At 40.7% G+C, this 18028-nt stretch overlaps 1 protein-coding gene across 3 annotated transcripts in view; it reads right to left on the reverse strand.

The window, feature by feature from the left end:
- Nucleotides 1-16772, reverse strand: part of KIZ (kizuna centrosomal protein) — a 49079-nt gene extending 32307 nt beyond the window's left edge. For all 3 annotated transcript variants that reach the window (XM_010574910.1, XM_010574911.1, XM_010574912.1), the window contains exons 1-5: nt 16698-16772; nt 13977-14039; nt 12338-12491; nt 6866-6955; nt 2030-2405 (exon numbers count right to left, since the gene is read on the reverse strand). In XM_010574910.1, coding sequence (XP_010573212.1) covers nt 2030-2405; nt 6866-6955; nt 12338-12491; nt 13977-14005 — 649 coding nt within the window. In that variant the 5' untranslated portion in view covers nt 14006-14039; nt 16698-16772. The remainder of the gene's footprint in view (nt 1-2029; nt 2406-6865; nt 6956-12337; nt 12492-13976; nt 14040-16697) is intronic.
- Between the last annotated feature and the right edge of the window lie 1256 nt (nt 16773-18028).

Below are 18028 nucleotides of genomic sequence, written 5' to 3' on the forward strand. Positions count from 1 at the left end.
AATGCCAAAAGTTAATGGACCAGTTAGTGCTGTAACAAATTAGTATTGCTACAGAAATTCCCAGTTTTCCACAAAATTCACCATGGGTTTAAATTAACCAGCATTCACACACCTGCTAACACTACAGCACCCAGCATTTCTGCATGTCTTGGTCATGGAGTTTCACTGAAACTGAATCACTTAAGGTTTATGCCAAACAGTAGCTTGTGCCAGAATGGGCTCTCTTAGCCTTGTTTCCAAATTTGTGAAGCAAATATGTGCAACAGGAACGTCACTCCTTCACCTGCTGAGAAATGAGGACGGAGAGGAACAGAGTTTTTTTCCCCCCAGTTTTGGGGGTGGGGAAGGGGCCATTTTATTGCTTTGTTAACCTGGGGGAAACGGGATTTGTTCCCTCCTACATTTTTGTGCTGTTGCTGCCGAGCAGTGGCCAGGGAGCAGCAGGAGAGTCTGGCAGTTGCTGCTCTGCACCGAGCCGGCAGCAGAGCCCAGTGCGTGCTCGTTCCTGGTATGGCACAGCCAAGCATCTTCATCAGCTCCCATCATTTGCAGCATGGAAGGTCAAGCTTAGGAGAGCTGGAACAAGCCAGTCCCCTCCACACATTCAAACCTGGACCACATTAGCCTGTTCACTTCACAACACGCATTTGGCAGCAGACAGACATAAAAAGCCCCCCGGGCGGTCTGAGGTGATTACTGCACTGTTTGACAAAAAGCTCATTTTGATTTTGAACCCAACTGTACAGTTTCTCTGAAGGCAGAGATACTGCATTCCAGAAATTAAATGGGTATTTCTTTCCCAGACACGATGCTGGCCACCTCAGCCTCCTCCCCCGGGGAGGAACCATCGCTCTGCAGAGCTGCAGGCAGAGCCCAGGGCTAATGTAAGCCAGGCTGGACTGGTCTCCTTCCAGCACCAGTAAGGACAAGCTTTCATTAAAACAGAGAAATGGCAAATACATCAGATGAAAGAAAATTAGAGGCAATAAATTCCTTAGAGAAAGAAAAAGGAATGGAAAAAAAAACACTCAAGAAAGAGGATGCCAGAAAAACCCCAAGAAGGACTACAGAAGAGCATATGATGGGGATGCCAGCTTTCCTCTATAAAGAAACCCACAATCGTTACAGGAGATCAGGAGTCTCTGCATCACTAGGGTTGCCACCAGTTTCCATTATAAATAGCTCCATTTCAGCAATTGTTGTGGGACTTGGAAAACTAGTTTAAGTTGAAAATTGTGATGTTAACTGGCAAGGTTTGGGGAGAGTATTTCTGCAAGGTCTTAAAAAAGGAATAAACTGTTACTTAGCGACAAATCTTTGTCACTGTGACTTCAAAACCAAGTCTATTAGTTTACTTCAAAGTAACCGACCAAGCCAGTAAAATGGGAGATAATATATTTTGCCAAGATGGGGGTGGGGGGAAGGAATGAGAAGTTGGAAGGCAGCCTTCGAGGGCAGCACATCTCATCCCAGAGCAAGAGCATCTCGGCTGGGAGGGTCTGCACCACCTTTCTCAGGAAAGTCCAGAACAAGGCAGAGAACCACCACCAAGCAGGAGTTAATCCAGCCACATACGGGGACATACTGATCCTCAGTCTCCATTGCCAAATCCTGTTTTTGGAAATGGATGAACTATTGTGCACAAGCACAAGGGAGAAGGAAATCAACCTGAAACAGAAGTGACATCCTCTTCCAGTGAAGTAGGTTCATGTTAAACCTCTTAAAACGAGGCTCAGACTACTTCAAGACAACTGTGGGCACAGCAGTGAAGAAATCTTCACTTTCTAATAGGGAACCTGAACAGGATCAGCCCCCCAGCAAGCCCTTGCCTGTCCAGATGAGTGGCCTGGGAGGAAACAGAGTCAAAAGAAAAAAACCAGGTGGGTGGGGGGGGTGGGGAAGAGTGCCACCATGCTTCAACCACAGTGCAACAGGCGTAGGGGAAACCAGCAGCCATGAGCATCACTCTGGTTGAGATGAGCACACCCCAGCACTGGGCAGAGGCAGACAGGCACGTGTCCCGACGTACCTGGGATGCTTCCCTGCGGCTGTTCCTCCTCAGGGGTAGCTGGTTTGGGATCAGATGTTGAGGAAAAGAGTTGCTCAGAGTCTTCTTCACTGGCAGCCAGGTCCCTGTGTTTCGCTGCTCCCTCCACTGATGCATCACTCTCTAAATCAGAGCTTCTGCTCTCTGGACCGAGTCCTTCAAGTGATGGAGAGCATGAAGGCGGGTCAGGCGCTGAGTGGCTCTCTGTGGGCTGTGGGGGTTTCTGCCATGTGCCCAAACCTCCTGCAGCTGAGACGGCTGATGTGTGGCAGCCCATAAATACTGTTGCTGGATGATACAGTCCTCTTGGCATGGCTGTCTTGGTGCTGATTCCTGCCTGTCGTCCAACCCACGGCATCTGAAAAACACAGGTGGGAGATGGCTTAAGGAAACAAACAGGCAGTGCATTGCAAGTTGAGCTTCTAGGGGATGGCATGTTGGTTTCTGGAGAGAGAAGTGTCACAGAATTCAAGTATTTTCTATAGTAGTAGTAGTAGTATTACACAAACACTTGGCACGCATTTCTTGCATTCTAGTGTGAAAATGAAGGCCTGGACCTCAACTGGAGCTCTGTGAGCCAAAGCAACCAGTGGCAAAAGCACACTGCACCCCCAACCCAACTAAAAGGGACTGAAATACATGAAGGACTCTAATCTAAACAGTAATTGGTTTTTACAAACAGGCAAACCTTTAAGATTAGATTCCTGCAAAGGCTTTTAAGACCCTGGACCAAAGCACAACATTTAGAGCTACCCAAAGTCACTGAAAATGCCTTGAAGTTACTGACTCTAGAAGAACCATTGTGCTCTACTTGTGCATGACTCTGTACAGCTGCGGGTAGCCTGTGGTTTAGGTACCACAGCATCTCGAAGCCAAGACATGCCCATTAGGACCCCATTGCAGTGTCCGTGGCACAGCTGGCCTTTCTGGAGCCACCCACAGCAGCTGCTCTGATCAGCCTCCTCCTGCCGCTCTTCTCATGGTCTTCTCTAGAAGGCAACAGGATGAGGAAGGGTCCCCAGAGAGTCTGAAACACACATCTGCCATTGCTTACTTGTCTATATCCAGCTTTGCTCACAGCATGTCAACAAAGCAAATAAGAATGAGGCAAAAATCACTGTATTCATTATCTTTCTTCTGCTCTTTCCTGTCTGTTAAATCACACCAAAGAGGTAGACTACTCGGCTAATACCACATAGATGAAATCGCATTTTCCACAAGGCAACTTCGGGCACTGAGCAGAAACATTTTAAATGGCACTTTCCTTCAAGAACTGTTGAACTTGCATAAAAATAGTTCCAACAGTATAACCACTCTGCTTCTAAATGCCAGTGTTTTAATACTTGTCTTTTTTTCTTTGTAAACCTACTCAATCAGAACAATTTAGGAGGAGTGGCTACTGCCACCACTACTACTAAAAGGTCACCGCCAGTTTATGCAAAGCCAAAATTAGCTATCGTAATACCATTGTTCATACTAAGCAGGGCTTACTTTTCAGCCCCAAATCACAGCAGGACAATTTACAGTCACCTCCACTCCTCTCTCCTCTCTTTCATTGCCTGACCTCTTCCTACCATACAAAGTCAGCTGCCAAGCCCAGCTTAGAGGAAACAAAGGCATCTTGTCTAGTCTGTGACCAAGTTTCATTAAAAAAGCTCAAATTGCACGTAACAAGAAGCAGAACAAAAAGCCATGAAGTTATTTTAAGAAGTAAAGGTTTGCTACTCAGATTAATTTCACAGCTTATTCTATCACCACTGCTCTCGGGTTCCTCCTAATTACTTTTCGGGTCTTGGATTTGCTGCTTTAAAATGCATCTAGCAAGTACTTTATGGATTTAGCAGCTCCTGGATGTAGTGTTCCAAAACAAATGCAATTCAAACAGGTACAAGTGCTTGGCAGAGTCATAGCAGATGCACATCTCTAACAAGCTCCTCTCTGATTGCGGGGGTGGGGCGGGGGGGGGAATCTCTTCACCACCTTTGCATTCTCAAAGCAAAAGTATGACAGATAACATTGGTCTATGTACTGGTTTTGCCACCAAACCAAAACAGTAAAACCATGTAGATGAATTACCTAGAACAGTCAACAAAATTACTGAACTTCATGTCACTCCAGCTGGCAGTTAAATGAAGTCTCTGCACAAAGCACCCTTACAATCCTCTTTTTGATTGTGGAGTGCAGGCTCCCCACTTCTTCCTCCAGTAACAAATACAATCTTTTTTTTATTATCATTAAAGTGTTTTGAAGGAACAAAGATAAGAAAAAAATCCCTTCCACTAGGACTTAAAAGGGCCCAGTCTCCCCCAACAGTAGACTACCATGTGAAAGCTAGGGAGGTGAAGATGAGCCAGAGACTTGTCTCTTCCAGGCGCCAGGCTTTACTCTCACCTGGGGACACCCCCTTTCTAGGGGAAGGATGCTCTGCCACCCACAGGTGTCCCTGGGAGGTGCCCTGTGCCCTACGTCCAACAGACACGGCTCCGCCAAGACACACCAAGTCCAAAATCTTTGAAAGACTTCAAGAAAGTGCTTCGAAATTGAAGAAGCCAGATTTCATGGCACAAAGATGTCAGATGCGCAGGTTACACAGCTCTGCCAGCTGAGAAGGACCTCTTCAGTACAGGACCTCTCCTCCAACTTCCAACACCGGATTGCCATTACACTGGGCTTCAAAAGACTGGTGCTCAAGTCCTTTCCATGGAGAATCATGGTTTTCTAGACAAACACCATTTGGGTATATGATTTCTGAACTGAAGAACTCCATAAAAATTGAGAGTCCAAGAGGGTGCATATCCCACAGCTCAGAGAAGTACCAGATATTCAAACTGGTGTTTTAGGGGATGGGATACTGACCATCTCTCTAGAAGATTGGTTCTGTGATTGTCCTTATTGGTCTTTAAAATGCATCACTGACGAGGTTAGCACATGACCACTCCTGAAGGAAACCATTACGATACCAGTGCTGGTAAATAAAACCAGTTTCTAGCTGTGTTGATTTGCATCCTGGATATACCACCTGCTAACCACACGTGCTCGCTATGACTGACTCTGTGCCACATCACTGAGAACAAATTCCCTTATTTTGGACGTAAGAATAAGCAGATTTTAAAGTGAGGTGAAGGTGGTAGGAAACAGGCACAATCAGTCTGGGAAAAAAAATGGAGCTACAGAGTAAGATCTGAGACACAGCACACAGACAAGGCAAAAGGATGCACAATTTAGTTGAAGTTACCTTTGTATTTAAGGAGGGAGATGGGAAGAAGAAAGAAGGCGACAGGGGATGAAAGAGTCCGCAGTCAAGCTATTAACTGTAATTCAACATAAAGTGACATTTGGGTACGCACCAAGTTCTTGTACTGTCCAAAACCTGCTAACAGTTTTTAAAAATCTAAGTCACACCACAAGCCTTTGATGTTCTAGCACTTATGTAAACTTTTCCATAGGTTAGAAATCATGTCTCCTACACTGACTGCTTTTAATTGAAGAATCTAGCATTCAAAAATCAACTTACCTTTTCATGTACGTCTGAATTAAAAACGTAATTCGCAAACTGCTGGAGGCCTGCTTATATAGGTCAAGGTTGCTCGGGTTCATTGCTTTGTATATTAGTTTAAAGAATGCTCTAAATTCAAGGTTTTTAACTTTTTAATCTATTGGGAAAACTTCCTATAAACTCAGATTAACGACTGCTAATGCACTGAAGAAAGAAAACTGAAAACCTTCCTCCTACTATAAAAACAAAATAGTGTGGCCTCTGTTTCTTTTCTGATAAGAGTCTTAAATACCAAACATTTAACTGCATAATAACATTTACTGGCAGCCTGGCAGCCAGGCAGCCTGCTTAGCAGATATATAAAGCAGGTAAAAGGAGAAAAAGTTAATTTCTTGGCTGAATGATTCCATCGGTAGCTATAGGGCAAACTAGAAAGTCTTTTAGTAAAGTAGCAGTTGATTCTTCTATCAATCTGCAGCACACATACTCTTCCAAGGAATGCATTAAATATGAAAATCATATCCCGTTATCATCTGTTTCCAGCTTTCAGCCCAGTAAGCTTTTCTTAATGAATGCTGTAGCCTAAGGGACAAGCATGCTGTTGGCTTTTCTGAATAATGGAGTGATGCTACCGTTTTTGCTTATTACAATATCGACTAGCTGAGGGGGTTTCACACATAGTCACAAGTGACTACTCTTGCCAGCATGCTCCAAGTTATTACAAGATGTTTTTAGACATTTCATCTAAAAGAGCTTTACTGCTTTTAGTGAAGAAAACAGCTATGGTCTTGAACTGTATCATTTATATGGAGATAGGAGGAGGGATTAGAAGCCTGCATTACTGCAGATATATAGCAGAATATATTTAAGTATTCCTTGTCAGTCTTTTTGTCTGTTACTTAGATATGCAATCTCTTTTTGCTTCCTCTGAGAAAAGGTCAAAACGCACAAAATTATACATATACCATATGAATCGACTGCTGCATTTTTAAAAATATCATTCATTAAGAATACTTCCTCCTCAGTCAAGACCATTTTCACACTATTCGGCATAGGAATTATAAAAACCAACAAGAAGATGAATATAAACAGTTAGAGTTCTCCCCCCTTTTATAATTCTAGTTCTTTGGTTGAAATAATTGCACTTTTTACCCAGGTTATTCTACTTCACTCAGGCACTAAACAATATTTCACACTACAAATGCCACAACAAAAATCCCCACGCAAAGACTGCTTAGCAATGCCTGCCTCTTCATGCAGCAGCTGAGAGGAAAGCACATCAATGTAATAAAACACATTTCCCCCCACTTCGTTGACATTACCTGCTCGTTGTATTCTTCCACGTCACCTTCTGCTGACAAGTTACCTTCTTGACATGATAACACGCTTTTAATTTCTCTTCCATACCATTCCTAAATGTGAACAAATCCATTACGTAAAACTGAAGGCCAAAAACCCCAAACCACAACTCAACAAATATTACTTTACAAATTGTGCACTTTTAAATGTAATGTCCCAGCAGCATTTTTTACTTGGACTATATTTGAAGAGCCAGAGATCCCATTTTCTCCTAATTTTTCCACCCCCCTGAACAAATGACATGGCCTGTACACAATCTTCTGCAGGTTTTTAATACACATTTATTCATTCACATAATTTAGAATCCTACAAAATAGTAGTAACTTGTTGACTCAAATTTATTTCATCCCAACTAGTATTTGTAATGCCAAATTATTTCTGCTGTAACCAGACAATGACTCCGTGGCTTTGGGATGAAATGAGCTTTAGAATTTGTTTTACATACATCATCTCACAACTCATTGAGCTATTATAAGGAAAAATATATGGCAGATGTTACAAAGAGCAACCCAGCATGAAAGGCAACTTGCTGTAGTGTTACTAACAAACAACTGCATAAACCGTCTTCACCTCCACTACATTGTTTAATTGACCAAATGTAATGCATTCATAGGAGGACTACTGCTTAAAAGCCAAGCACATGCAGCACCTATAATTAATCCTGTTTGTTAGTAATTGTAAACCCCAATAACAAGTTACATCAGCCCTGAATGAAAGCACTTCAGTACCTATTCTGCATCAGGTAATATGCATGAAAATAAATCTTTAAAACAATTAACTTAACCAGCTCTGCACTTCACTCCAATGGTACATTCAGCAAGTCCGCTATTTCCCAGGTAATAGAAGCTGTTCGTAAAATTGTAAACATGAAATTTTAAGAAACAAAAAACTAACCACGTGAGAATTAAAGATGCTTAAAATAAACTCAAATGTAACTACTGGATTTTCCTGAAATATTAAGTGAATGTACTTATACTCCCAAAAATTACTAAACAAACTGCAGACACACACAGGGAAAAAAAGTGAATCTTTCAGAAACAAAAGAAGTTTTGTCAGCTATAGCCATATAATAAACTGTGGACATAGTTATGATAAAGCACCCCTAAAGGGCATTCTCTCTCTCTGAAAAAAAAAGAGAAAATAGTAATAATTTCTTTCTGTGTACTTCCATGATAGATTAAATGATTACATGCTCCATAATTCTTATGCAATCCACAACAAGGGGGCTTTCCATAACTGTAGCATAGGGGATGTGTAATCTGTGCTTTGTTCGACAGCTCAGAAAAAAATAAGTCTAACTGGGCAAAAATAAAATGGATGGCATAGAAACATCAAAATGGAAGCAATGAACGAAAACCCTGCATGCAGATCAACCACGGCACAACTGACTCACACCAGTGTAACAACCTACCACTAGTCAAACTGGTGTACGTTAGGGTTGCTCAGAAAAAAATAATCCTTAAAAACAACAGGGGAAACCTAGCATCACAACATACCCCCAGTCCTGCTCTGCTTTAAATAAAAATGAAAACCAAAAAATTTAAAAAGGAAAAAAAGAAGAAAGGGGGGGGCAAAAATCACACACACACACACCCCCAGGGACAGTCTCTTAGCTGTATGTTACTAAGCTGAAGCAAGGAAAAGATGCTCTGTGAATGTCACCAGACCCAATAGGTTTAAAAGAATTACCAGGCACTAGCTGGGCTATAGTTGTGCGAGGAATTTATTAACATGGGCATGCAACCATGGGATGTTAGCGAGCCCGTTGGTTTATTAGAGTGGAAATCAATTACCACCAAAAGAGATAGCTGCATCTTTTCCAGAGAGCTTCCTTACTTCCAAAGGCAGGGAGATCAGCTAACACCCCCCCAAATCACCCGCTCTGTACGCTGAAGTCAAGGACAGCACCTCCCAAATAGGAAATGGACCTGCAAACCTACTAGCCTTTCAGAGGGAGCATTCATCAACACAAACCGGCCTCATCACCCCATCTCAAATCCCATACATAAAAATCTTCCACATGATCAGAGAAAAGCAGAGATTGGGACTGTTTACTCTCATACAAACAACGGAATGCAGGGTTAATACGTTGCAAGTTACAGCAAACATGGGGAGAGTTGTCTGAGGCCAGCTAGTTGTTGTTGTTCTTAATAAAAAAAGCAAGGAGATCTTCAGTGAAATCAAAGACAACTAATTTTAAAACAATAAAGTTTAGGGGTTTTTTTTTCCTTTGGTTGGTTTTTTTTAGCCACAGTACAAAATTACTCTGTAGGGCTTGTTGTCACATAATACTGATTTGACAAAAGGCTTATGAGGATTCAAAAAGGACTAGACATTGCATTAACATTAACATCCATAGTTAAAAGGACCAAAGATTTTTAGAAAGGACAAAGGCTCACACTTCAGGTCATATATTTATCTGCTGAAAGAAAGGAACTTTTCTAACATAAGAACTGCATACTGTGCAGTCTACTGTGATGCAGCTAGTGAAAGCCAAACCAGACAGTAGGAAAAAAACCCAAAAACCAAAACAAAAACCAAAAACCATTACTGCTTCTACATCCCTATTTCAGGCTAAGCTCTAAAAACACTTCCTACTGTGGTGTTTCCAGAGCATATTAAGAGAAAAGTTTCCAAAACTATTTTACAGTAAGGTTTGCTTGTTTGTTTTCAAACTTCTACATCATTTTATGCTTTTTCCCCTTCCGCTCCCCCTGTTTTTATGTTGCAGCCTGATTCTTTCCTCCTCTTAGCTTTTTTCAGAAGTACTTACGTATTTCTTTTCATATACTTGCTGCATCTGAGCACCTCAGCTACCCCACATTTTTCTTTCAGTCCTGTACCACTGTCACCCAAGGGTGCTGCTGCAAGTTCACGTTTTTTGGAAACTGGACCCTGGCTTTTTAGACACCTCCTTTTAAGAGGACCCCAGTCTAAGTTTTACTGTCTCAGAACAAGCTCTGTGTGCCCCTGAACAGAAGAGAGAGGGGGGAACAGTACACTCTGTAGAACACTGTTCCTGTTTTAATTCAAATTGCATTTCAGAGAAATAAAAACAATCACAACTGAGTTCTAGACAGCCACACAAAAGTAAGTGTTGTGTCAGTACCACATCACAGGGGCTTAAAATGCCTCAACTAATTTGTTTCCTTCCCTCCTTTCTTCCAGCAAGTTAAAAACGGGAGTGGCAGAGGGACAGAAATAGCCCCTGCCAAATATTTCTGAAGAATACTACTGCTCTTGGAAAACAGATATAAACACATTTCCTTCCCAGATTTTACCTCCCCCAAAATCTGACTCCATGTATTAGTGGCACGAGTACCTCTGAGATCATTACCAAACTATATTATTTTGCAACATCCCAAATTGTTCTTCAGTGAAGAGCAAGACAACATAATAATATGATTCAAAAATCCTCAAAGCTTGGCTTTTTCTTATAGTAGCCTATTAAACTGAAAGTACTTCAGTCATGAGTTATGATAAAAAAATCGTATTATATAACCTTAAATATGGATTTAAGAATCTATTTACTAGTACGAGTTTCATTTTATTTCTGCACTAATTATAAAAAAAGCAATACAAATGCAACTCTTAAACCTACAAATAGCATTACTGATACATAACCATAAGGAAAAGACTGAAGCCATTTACCCAATAGGGTTAAACAGGAAAAGCAAAAAGTCTGTTCACATTTGCAAATGAGGGTTTGAAAGGCTGGAAAATTAAGAGAATCATCAAATTTACTTCAGCATGGGGGAAAAAAAAAAATCATAGCATTTCAGGCCTAGTGGTAACTGATCTTTTTATCTCAACAGAAATGGAACTACTATAAATGTTTGGGGTTTTTTTTCCACTTCCACAACTTTTTTCTCCCATACTATTTTATGATATTAAGGTAGATTGACTACTTACTGGAGGTACAGAAATCCCCATTTGGTTATCAGTTCTAATCATCACAGGGAGAGATATTCTAATAGGGGCTTGCCAGAAGACAAATACTTTTCTCCAGAAGGAAAACACTGCAGAGTCAAGCTGACTTTTGACAACTGTTTCCACAATGAGAATTACAGACCAAAACAACAGAAACAGGCAGAACAAATAGCAGAGGATGGCTAATGTAGTTGTTGAATGGTCACTTTCATTTGTCCTCATGAGAGCTTTTATTCTTTCTTTTAAAATGTAGTGACCATGCATGTTTTCTACCTGTTGTGGTAATTTTTAAGAAATTAATCATTTAAAACCAGAACAGGCATGTATTAGTTCAACAGCCTCTTTTGTAAGGCTAATTCATCCCAGCACAAGCTCTCAAACTGATGACATTCAGTGAAGTCAGTAATAAGACCCCTTTTGCAAATGTAGACCTTTGAGCTGACACCAGTCAAGGCTATGAGAAAGAGCAGCATGCTTGCGGTCATCTTTGATAACAAAGATGCTACAAAGAAGACAACAAGAAGTATATTCTGTGGGGTATCGGCTCTTTTAAAAGTGGTTATTTGGTACTACCACACTCCTACCATGTCAGTTATGACACACAGCTCAAGCATACAAGGTAATGAAACACTCCTTGGGCTTGGCTTTACCAGCCCAGAAGGAAAGTTCACAACTTCCCCAACTCTGAAGGCAGATGAATCAAACCTCTCTGAGTACATGCAAAAACATTACCAACAGCAAAGTTAGGAGTGATGCAATAGGATACTGGAGGAAGTAGGTTTTTTTCTCTTAGCACTGTTCAAGTATTGCTAGTTGATTGTTTAGTAATAGAACTGTGACCTCATTTGAGCTCAGATTTAGTCCCGATAGTTCAAATGCAATAATCTGTTGTAACAGAAGTTATTTACTCTTACACTTCCTCTGCTGATGAAGATGGAGCAATAAGCAGGGGCAAGACTAACTATGGCTATTTAGGGTGTTCACACCAGCAACATGAAAAATATGTTCTGAAATTACTTCCACAAAATATATGCGGGTACTTTTAAGTAATAAAAGCCTTACTGAAATACTGGTTTATAACAAAGTCTCTATGAACATTTTACAACTCAAGCCGCCTTTTTGTCCTAACCTAGATATCACTGGTTTATTATCTTATCACTAACACCCCAAACACATGATCCATTTCCACATTTTTTGATCTCAGCTCTCCCTTGCTTCCAAGAGACTCAGAAGCACAGGGCACTTTACTGTGGACCAAATGTAGAGTTCTGTGAAGTGTCGCTGACTACCCCTGCAGCTACAGTAGGGTGTATTACATCATATATTAGCAGAGTTTGGGTTCATTTCAAATTCCCAAACATTACCACTTTAAGCACTCCAAAACATATAATGAGGTTTCACTAACATCTGAAGTCTTCATGTGTATAATACTCAGACAAAGCCAATTTAGCAACCCTGTAATAACAGTAAACACTAACGTATTAAGTCTTATAGAAAGTTACTTCCATCTTCTGAATCATCTCTGAACTTGAAGTTTTCATATGAGCTTCAAATTGGTCGAATTGCTTTAGAAAGGCCTGGTTTCGCAGTAGAGCTCCTTTTTGTCGTTCATCTATTTCTTTCAGGTATTTTTTCAGCTTCATGTATTTTAGTTTCATTCTACAGGGGAAAAAGAAACTGTACTTAGGGTATGAAAATAAAACAAATGCATCTATTGCAATCACTTTTCCTCAGACACAGACATACTAACACTTACGTAGGAGCTGCCCCCCCCAGCCCCCAAAAAGGAGTAGACACATTCTTCTGCACAACTGTCCAAAGCTACATTATACAACCGACAGGATGTCTGCTATATAACTTCAGATTTAAACAGGGGTTTGGGTGTTCAAAAGGATAAGTCTATTAAAAAACGCTTGTAAATTTGTTTTAAATGGATTATGTTTTAGTCACTTACATTAAATCAAAATGAAAATTGCATTTAGAAGAACGTGCTCTGAAAGTCATACAAATTGTCACATTAACGCTGCCGTTTCACAACTGCTTTAAGCCAACCTAAATCCGTGCTGCCACCAAAAGGGGCATCTCACTCCAAGCCTTTCTTTTTTGTGCCAATACTATCTGCTATGTGGCCACGTGGCAAATTAGGCCAAGAGTAATCCAGCCAAACCAGTTCTCACCCACCCAAAAAAACAGATTCACTTTCAGCCTGACCTATTTTCTTCTCTGATTACAGGGCAGCCACACAAAGGGAAAATGTGAACCAGAGGCAGTAAAGAGCATATTTTGGTCTCAATGTGCCTACAGGTCTGCTTAAATCAGTAGTGAAATTGCAACCTAAATCCCCCCAAGCTGGCAATATTTTCAGAGAAACTTCAGTTCAAAACCTGTTAGACTAAAAAACATCAAATAAAAACAAAAAACAAAGTACATGTGATGCTTCCCTACCCATTCAGGCAACTTTTTTCTTTAATTTACACCTTTTTCTAATCTAAAGGCCCTCTTTCAGAAGAGGAGTTCCTAAGGGATTGGCCATTACTGCACCTAGCCCTCAGTCGCTTGAGTCAAGACAGAAAAGTCGAAAAGTCACCTCTATGAGCTTTACAAAACACATCTGGGGAAAAGAACAGAACATTGGATGAGACATACTTTAGCCCTCTTTTGTTGTTGTTGTTTGGTTTTTGGTTTTTTTGCTTTGGTTTGTTGTTTAGGGTTTGGATTTTTTATTTTTTTTGTAAACAGACTGTATATGTAATTTGCATTAAACAGATAATGCAGAAACAATCCAAGAAGCAGGCCCAGAACCTAGAATATCCTCTAGGACTTCCTAAAACTTTCAGACTTTATAAGACCCTAGGACTTTCTAGCACAAACTATGCTACAGTGATTTTGTAAAAGTTGCATAAAACCAACCTGCATGTTAGTTATGACTAAGACAGTAACGCTTCCATATTAATAGAATAAGGTAGTTATGTTACTGAAGTTATTTCATCAATAACTTGGGAGACATGAATCTTACATTACACTTAACATACGAATATAAATTTGTTATCAAAAACCCCTTCAAGATAACATTCTAAAAACATTCCATGATACCTAAGTCTCTGTAACTAAAATAACTTCTGAGTAGTTTTTAAATAGGCTTACAGGTATGCATCAGACTTCTTGTATTCCATCAGTTTTCTTTCTAATTCCAGCCTTTTGGCTTCACTGGAAGAAAACAAACAACATACAGTAAGGCAAAACTATTTCACAATTTAAATTCTCAAAATGCAAGAAAGCAAGCATTTTACAGAGCACAACCTTTTCAGAGCAGAGAGCACATTTTTGCTAGATCGGCAGTCTTACAGATTGACCTGCCAGCCAAGCTTATCACAAAAAAAAAAGTCAAAGCTTTTACTTTTCTCTTTGTTCCTCATTGGAACAAGAGCTAGGTTGTTTTTAAAGGGAAGAGATGCCTGAACATGTATACACCCACACAAGACCACCAAAAAGCCAGACTTCTGCCCAGCTTAAGTTGCTGTTTCAAGTCCCTTCTCCAGCAGCTCCAGGAAGGGCTCTAAACCCTGGGACTGGCAGTCCATGAGTTCATCTCTCCCTTTCTTCCCACTCCAAGTCCAACAGCAGTCCACTTTCAATGCAGGAAATACTTTGCTGAACTTGTTCAAAAGGACAGCTCCCCAGAACTTCTCATAGGATGTATCAACACATAAAAATAGATTTCAAAGAAATCCCAACTCTTCCCTGGCTTACAGACCCAATGTGCTATCCAAGTATTTTATTTAACAATTTGAACTTAAAAGCAAGTACATATTTCACACTTACACATTAAAGGCAAGTACATCTAGAGATATGCTACCACTACTGGCCAGAACTTACTAAAGGGTAACAAATACAAGTAACCATCAAAAATATTTATGGTTGTGAAAATGCTATGGGGCCATACGTATCTGCCAAAAGCAATGCAAGGCTATAGGCCCATGGGGATGATCAGATTGCTTGAGAATGAACTTCATACCTCACCTACAATCTATTTCAAAGAGAATCTATTTTCAGGAAGAGCAAAGAGTAAAGCTGATGTTATTTAATGATTACAAATTGCATCTGAAGATGAGCAACCATCCCATGAGCAAAAAAAATAGAATAATCAATTGATAAGACAGAGGCTTCCAGTAGATTCACATTACAAACCCTGCAACAATCAAAGCAAGTACCCTAAGTTGCTTATTAAAAAATAATCTCAAATTCTTATTAGGCAGGAAGGCTGTACATGTGTAAGTGATATGGGCAGATACGTGAGACTGCATGCACCCATGTGGCTAGGCACGCTTATCTATGGATTTGTGCACTCCCCTACAAACGCGTCCATGTCATAGCCACACACGTTTGCCTCCTCCCAGTTGCCCTGCACAGAAGCAAGCAAGGAAAAAAACCCTTTCTGCTTCTTAGTCTGAGAGATCAAGGCATCCATTTTACCCATCTGATCCTGCCACTGTCTGAAACAAGATTAGGTTTTCATGTCATGTATGCAATTTAAAAGCCACGCTTCATCTGGGATCTCATCCTTTCAATTTCCTTTTACATGATGGACAGCTAAGCAAAAGCAGATTTCAAGATCTTGTTTTTACACTTCTAGAAGTAATTTTCACGACTCAATAAAGAACACCGATATCCTGATGGATGTAAAAGCCGATGGATGCGAACAGCCATTGGCTCCAATCCTATTCCTCATTCTCTGATACCACAGGTAGAACATCACATTCCTTAGCTCCTGAAAGATCGTTTCCTTTCTACCAGTGTGGTTTTTCAGCATCCCATTCATTAGTCTGCTACAGCTATTTAGACAGCACATGAATATACAAGTAAGGTCTTCTCAAGGCAAAACAAAGCAGTATAGAAAACATCAGGTAAGAACCTCTCAGCATTTGAGCATCGTCATTATGGATGCCTGGAATGGTTACCACACAGCTTATGCTGTTTTGCAACACAGCCCCATCCAAGCACTGAATTAGAGGCAATCAAGACTTTACTTGTAGATTTGCTTGCCCAGATTCTGCCAAGGTTCCAGGAGAGTTTCTTTGTGTCAGTGACAGAAATGAAGCTTGAAGCAGTACAGGGATCATTCTGGCCACTCCATTGCACCACCACCTCCTTTTTTACATGGAAAACCAAAGCCCTCTGCCTGAAAATTTTATTTCTTCGCACAGTTTTGCATTAGGTTAAAATGGTGCAAACAGTCAGTTATCAACTTTTTTCTTAAATGGGCAAAAATAGCACACTTCAGAACTTTTTAAGGACCCAGGCAGCTCATTTTCAAACAACCCTGAACCTTCAGTCTACAGAGAAAGAGTGTTAGTCTGGGATTTGAGAGCAGAATTAAATTCCCTGGTCAACCACAAGCTCTCTCTAATCTCTGGCATTTCACCAGGCATCGATCTGTAGTGATATTTGATCCCTCACCTCCCATTTAAACCAGCAGGACTAAGATGCCTCAGTATTTTTTGAGATACCAGGCCTTAGTCTCTTTGTGCTTCAGTTCCGCATCCATAATGTAGGAATAACAGTACTCCTGTCATGATACCCTGTTGAGATAAGTACATAGAAAATTGCGCAACACTTGGACACAATGCAATTTTCCCATAAAAGTAAGAAATGTTATTTTTACAGTTGTTTTTCTACACCAGCCTGACATTAAATCAACTGTTGAGCACTGAGCTGCATCCACCTTACTAGCCTGGAGCCTGGCCAGAGCCTGCTCAAGCCTTAGCAACTGCGCTGGTCCCCTGGGCGGGTTAGAGGGGGCCTGTTTAGAACCATCGTCTACATACAGCTGATACCAGCACATATTTCTGAAACTAATAATCCTACCTGGTTTACATCCTCTGCTCAGGACATCTCCGTATTTGTACAGGTTTACTGCAAATCACCCTTAGCGTGAAGCATCTGGCCTCACTGTCTGAAAAGCGAAGCCAATTGCAACGTTAGTCACGGTGTTAAGTACAGCACTTAACTATGTAATTTATTTACTTCCTTGCCCACACCGCTGAAACACTGCCTTTCTCACCAGCAACCACCGAAGATTAAGTGCTGAGTAATCACAACATGGTCAGGTCTGTATAAAACACAGAAGGTAAACTCTCTGCCCCATCTCACTTATTATCTTAGACACCTCAAACCTAATTCTTTATAATTTTGCCCATAACACAGATACCACTGACCACCGTACAAGGACCTACGCATACAGTAATTTTTATATTCAGACTGGACAAAGTACCAGCATTAAGAAATAAAGCACATCCAATAAAGTCTAACATGGAATTTAAGGTACAGTTATGGGGTTTTTGCACAAGTGTTAAGGCAGTCCGTGCTGACTGTTGATCAGAAGCTTAATATCTGGTGGCTAATTTCTCAAGCACTTCAGAACTCAAGTACTTAAGGAAAAAACAGATTTATGAGAACAGGTGGAAAAGAAATATCCATGAGAACTCCCTTCTAGTTCACCAAGAGTCAGATGGGGGACATAACCAAGCAGCAGCTTCCTCCACCATATTCAAGCCCTTGCACATACGGCTGCTTAGTAGTGGCTCATTGTTTGCTTAAGCACAACTGCAAACTGAAAGCAGGACTGCAGTCAGGAGTGAAACAGCTGCTGGGTACTTCAGGTCCTAGAACAGGCGACTTGGATTAGATTGGTGCAGAATTCCAAAGCAGGGCTTAAAAAGCTCCAGTGATTTAACAAAAGTTTTTATATTTTTCACTTTAAAAAGTTGTTTAGATAAAAGGTATCACTTCCGAGAAATTCTGAAGAGGCAACTGCCTCTGCAGCACTGTTCCAGAGGCAACAGCAGCATACAACTTGCACTCTGGCATAAAAATTACTCCTTGTGTGTCAACACCACCAAGTGCAAATACATCTTTTATTTTGTATTTTAAAGTACACACAATAGAAGTGTGGCAGGTAGAAAATATTTATTTATTATCACAAGACCTGTTAAGCTGGGTCTCCAAAGGAAGCACAGCTTATACAATCATTCTGTCTGTCTGCCTGTAATGCCCCTTCCCCAAATAACTCCTGAATCTTTTGGTGCAACTGAATTAGAGGAGCTGATGTCTGAAATGTATGATGTTCCCAGAGGTTTCAGAGGAGCTGAAGAAGGGAAGTCCAGTCCTGCAGCGTGAGCTCAGCCCTAGCTCAGACA

The sequence above is a fragment of the Haliaeetus leucocephalus genome, unplaced genomic scaffold (assembly GCF_000737465.1).
Source record: "Haliaeetus leucocephalus isolate CR32 unplaced genomic scaffold, Haliaeetus_leucocephalus-4.0 Scaffold450, whole genome shotgun sequence".
NCBI lineage: Eukaryota > Metazoa > Chordata > Aves > Accipitriformes > Accipitridae > Haliaeetus > Haliaeetus leucocephalus.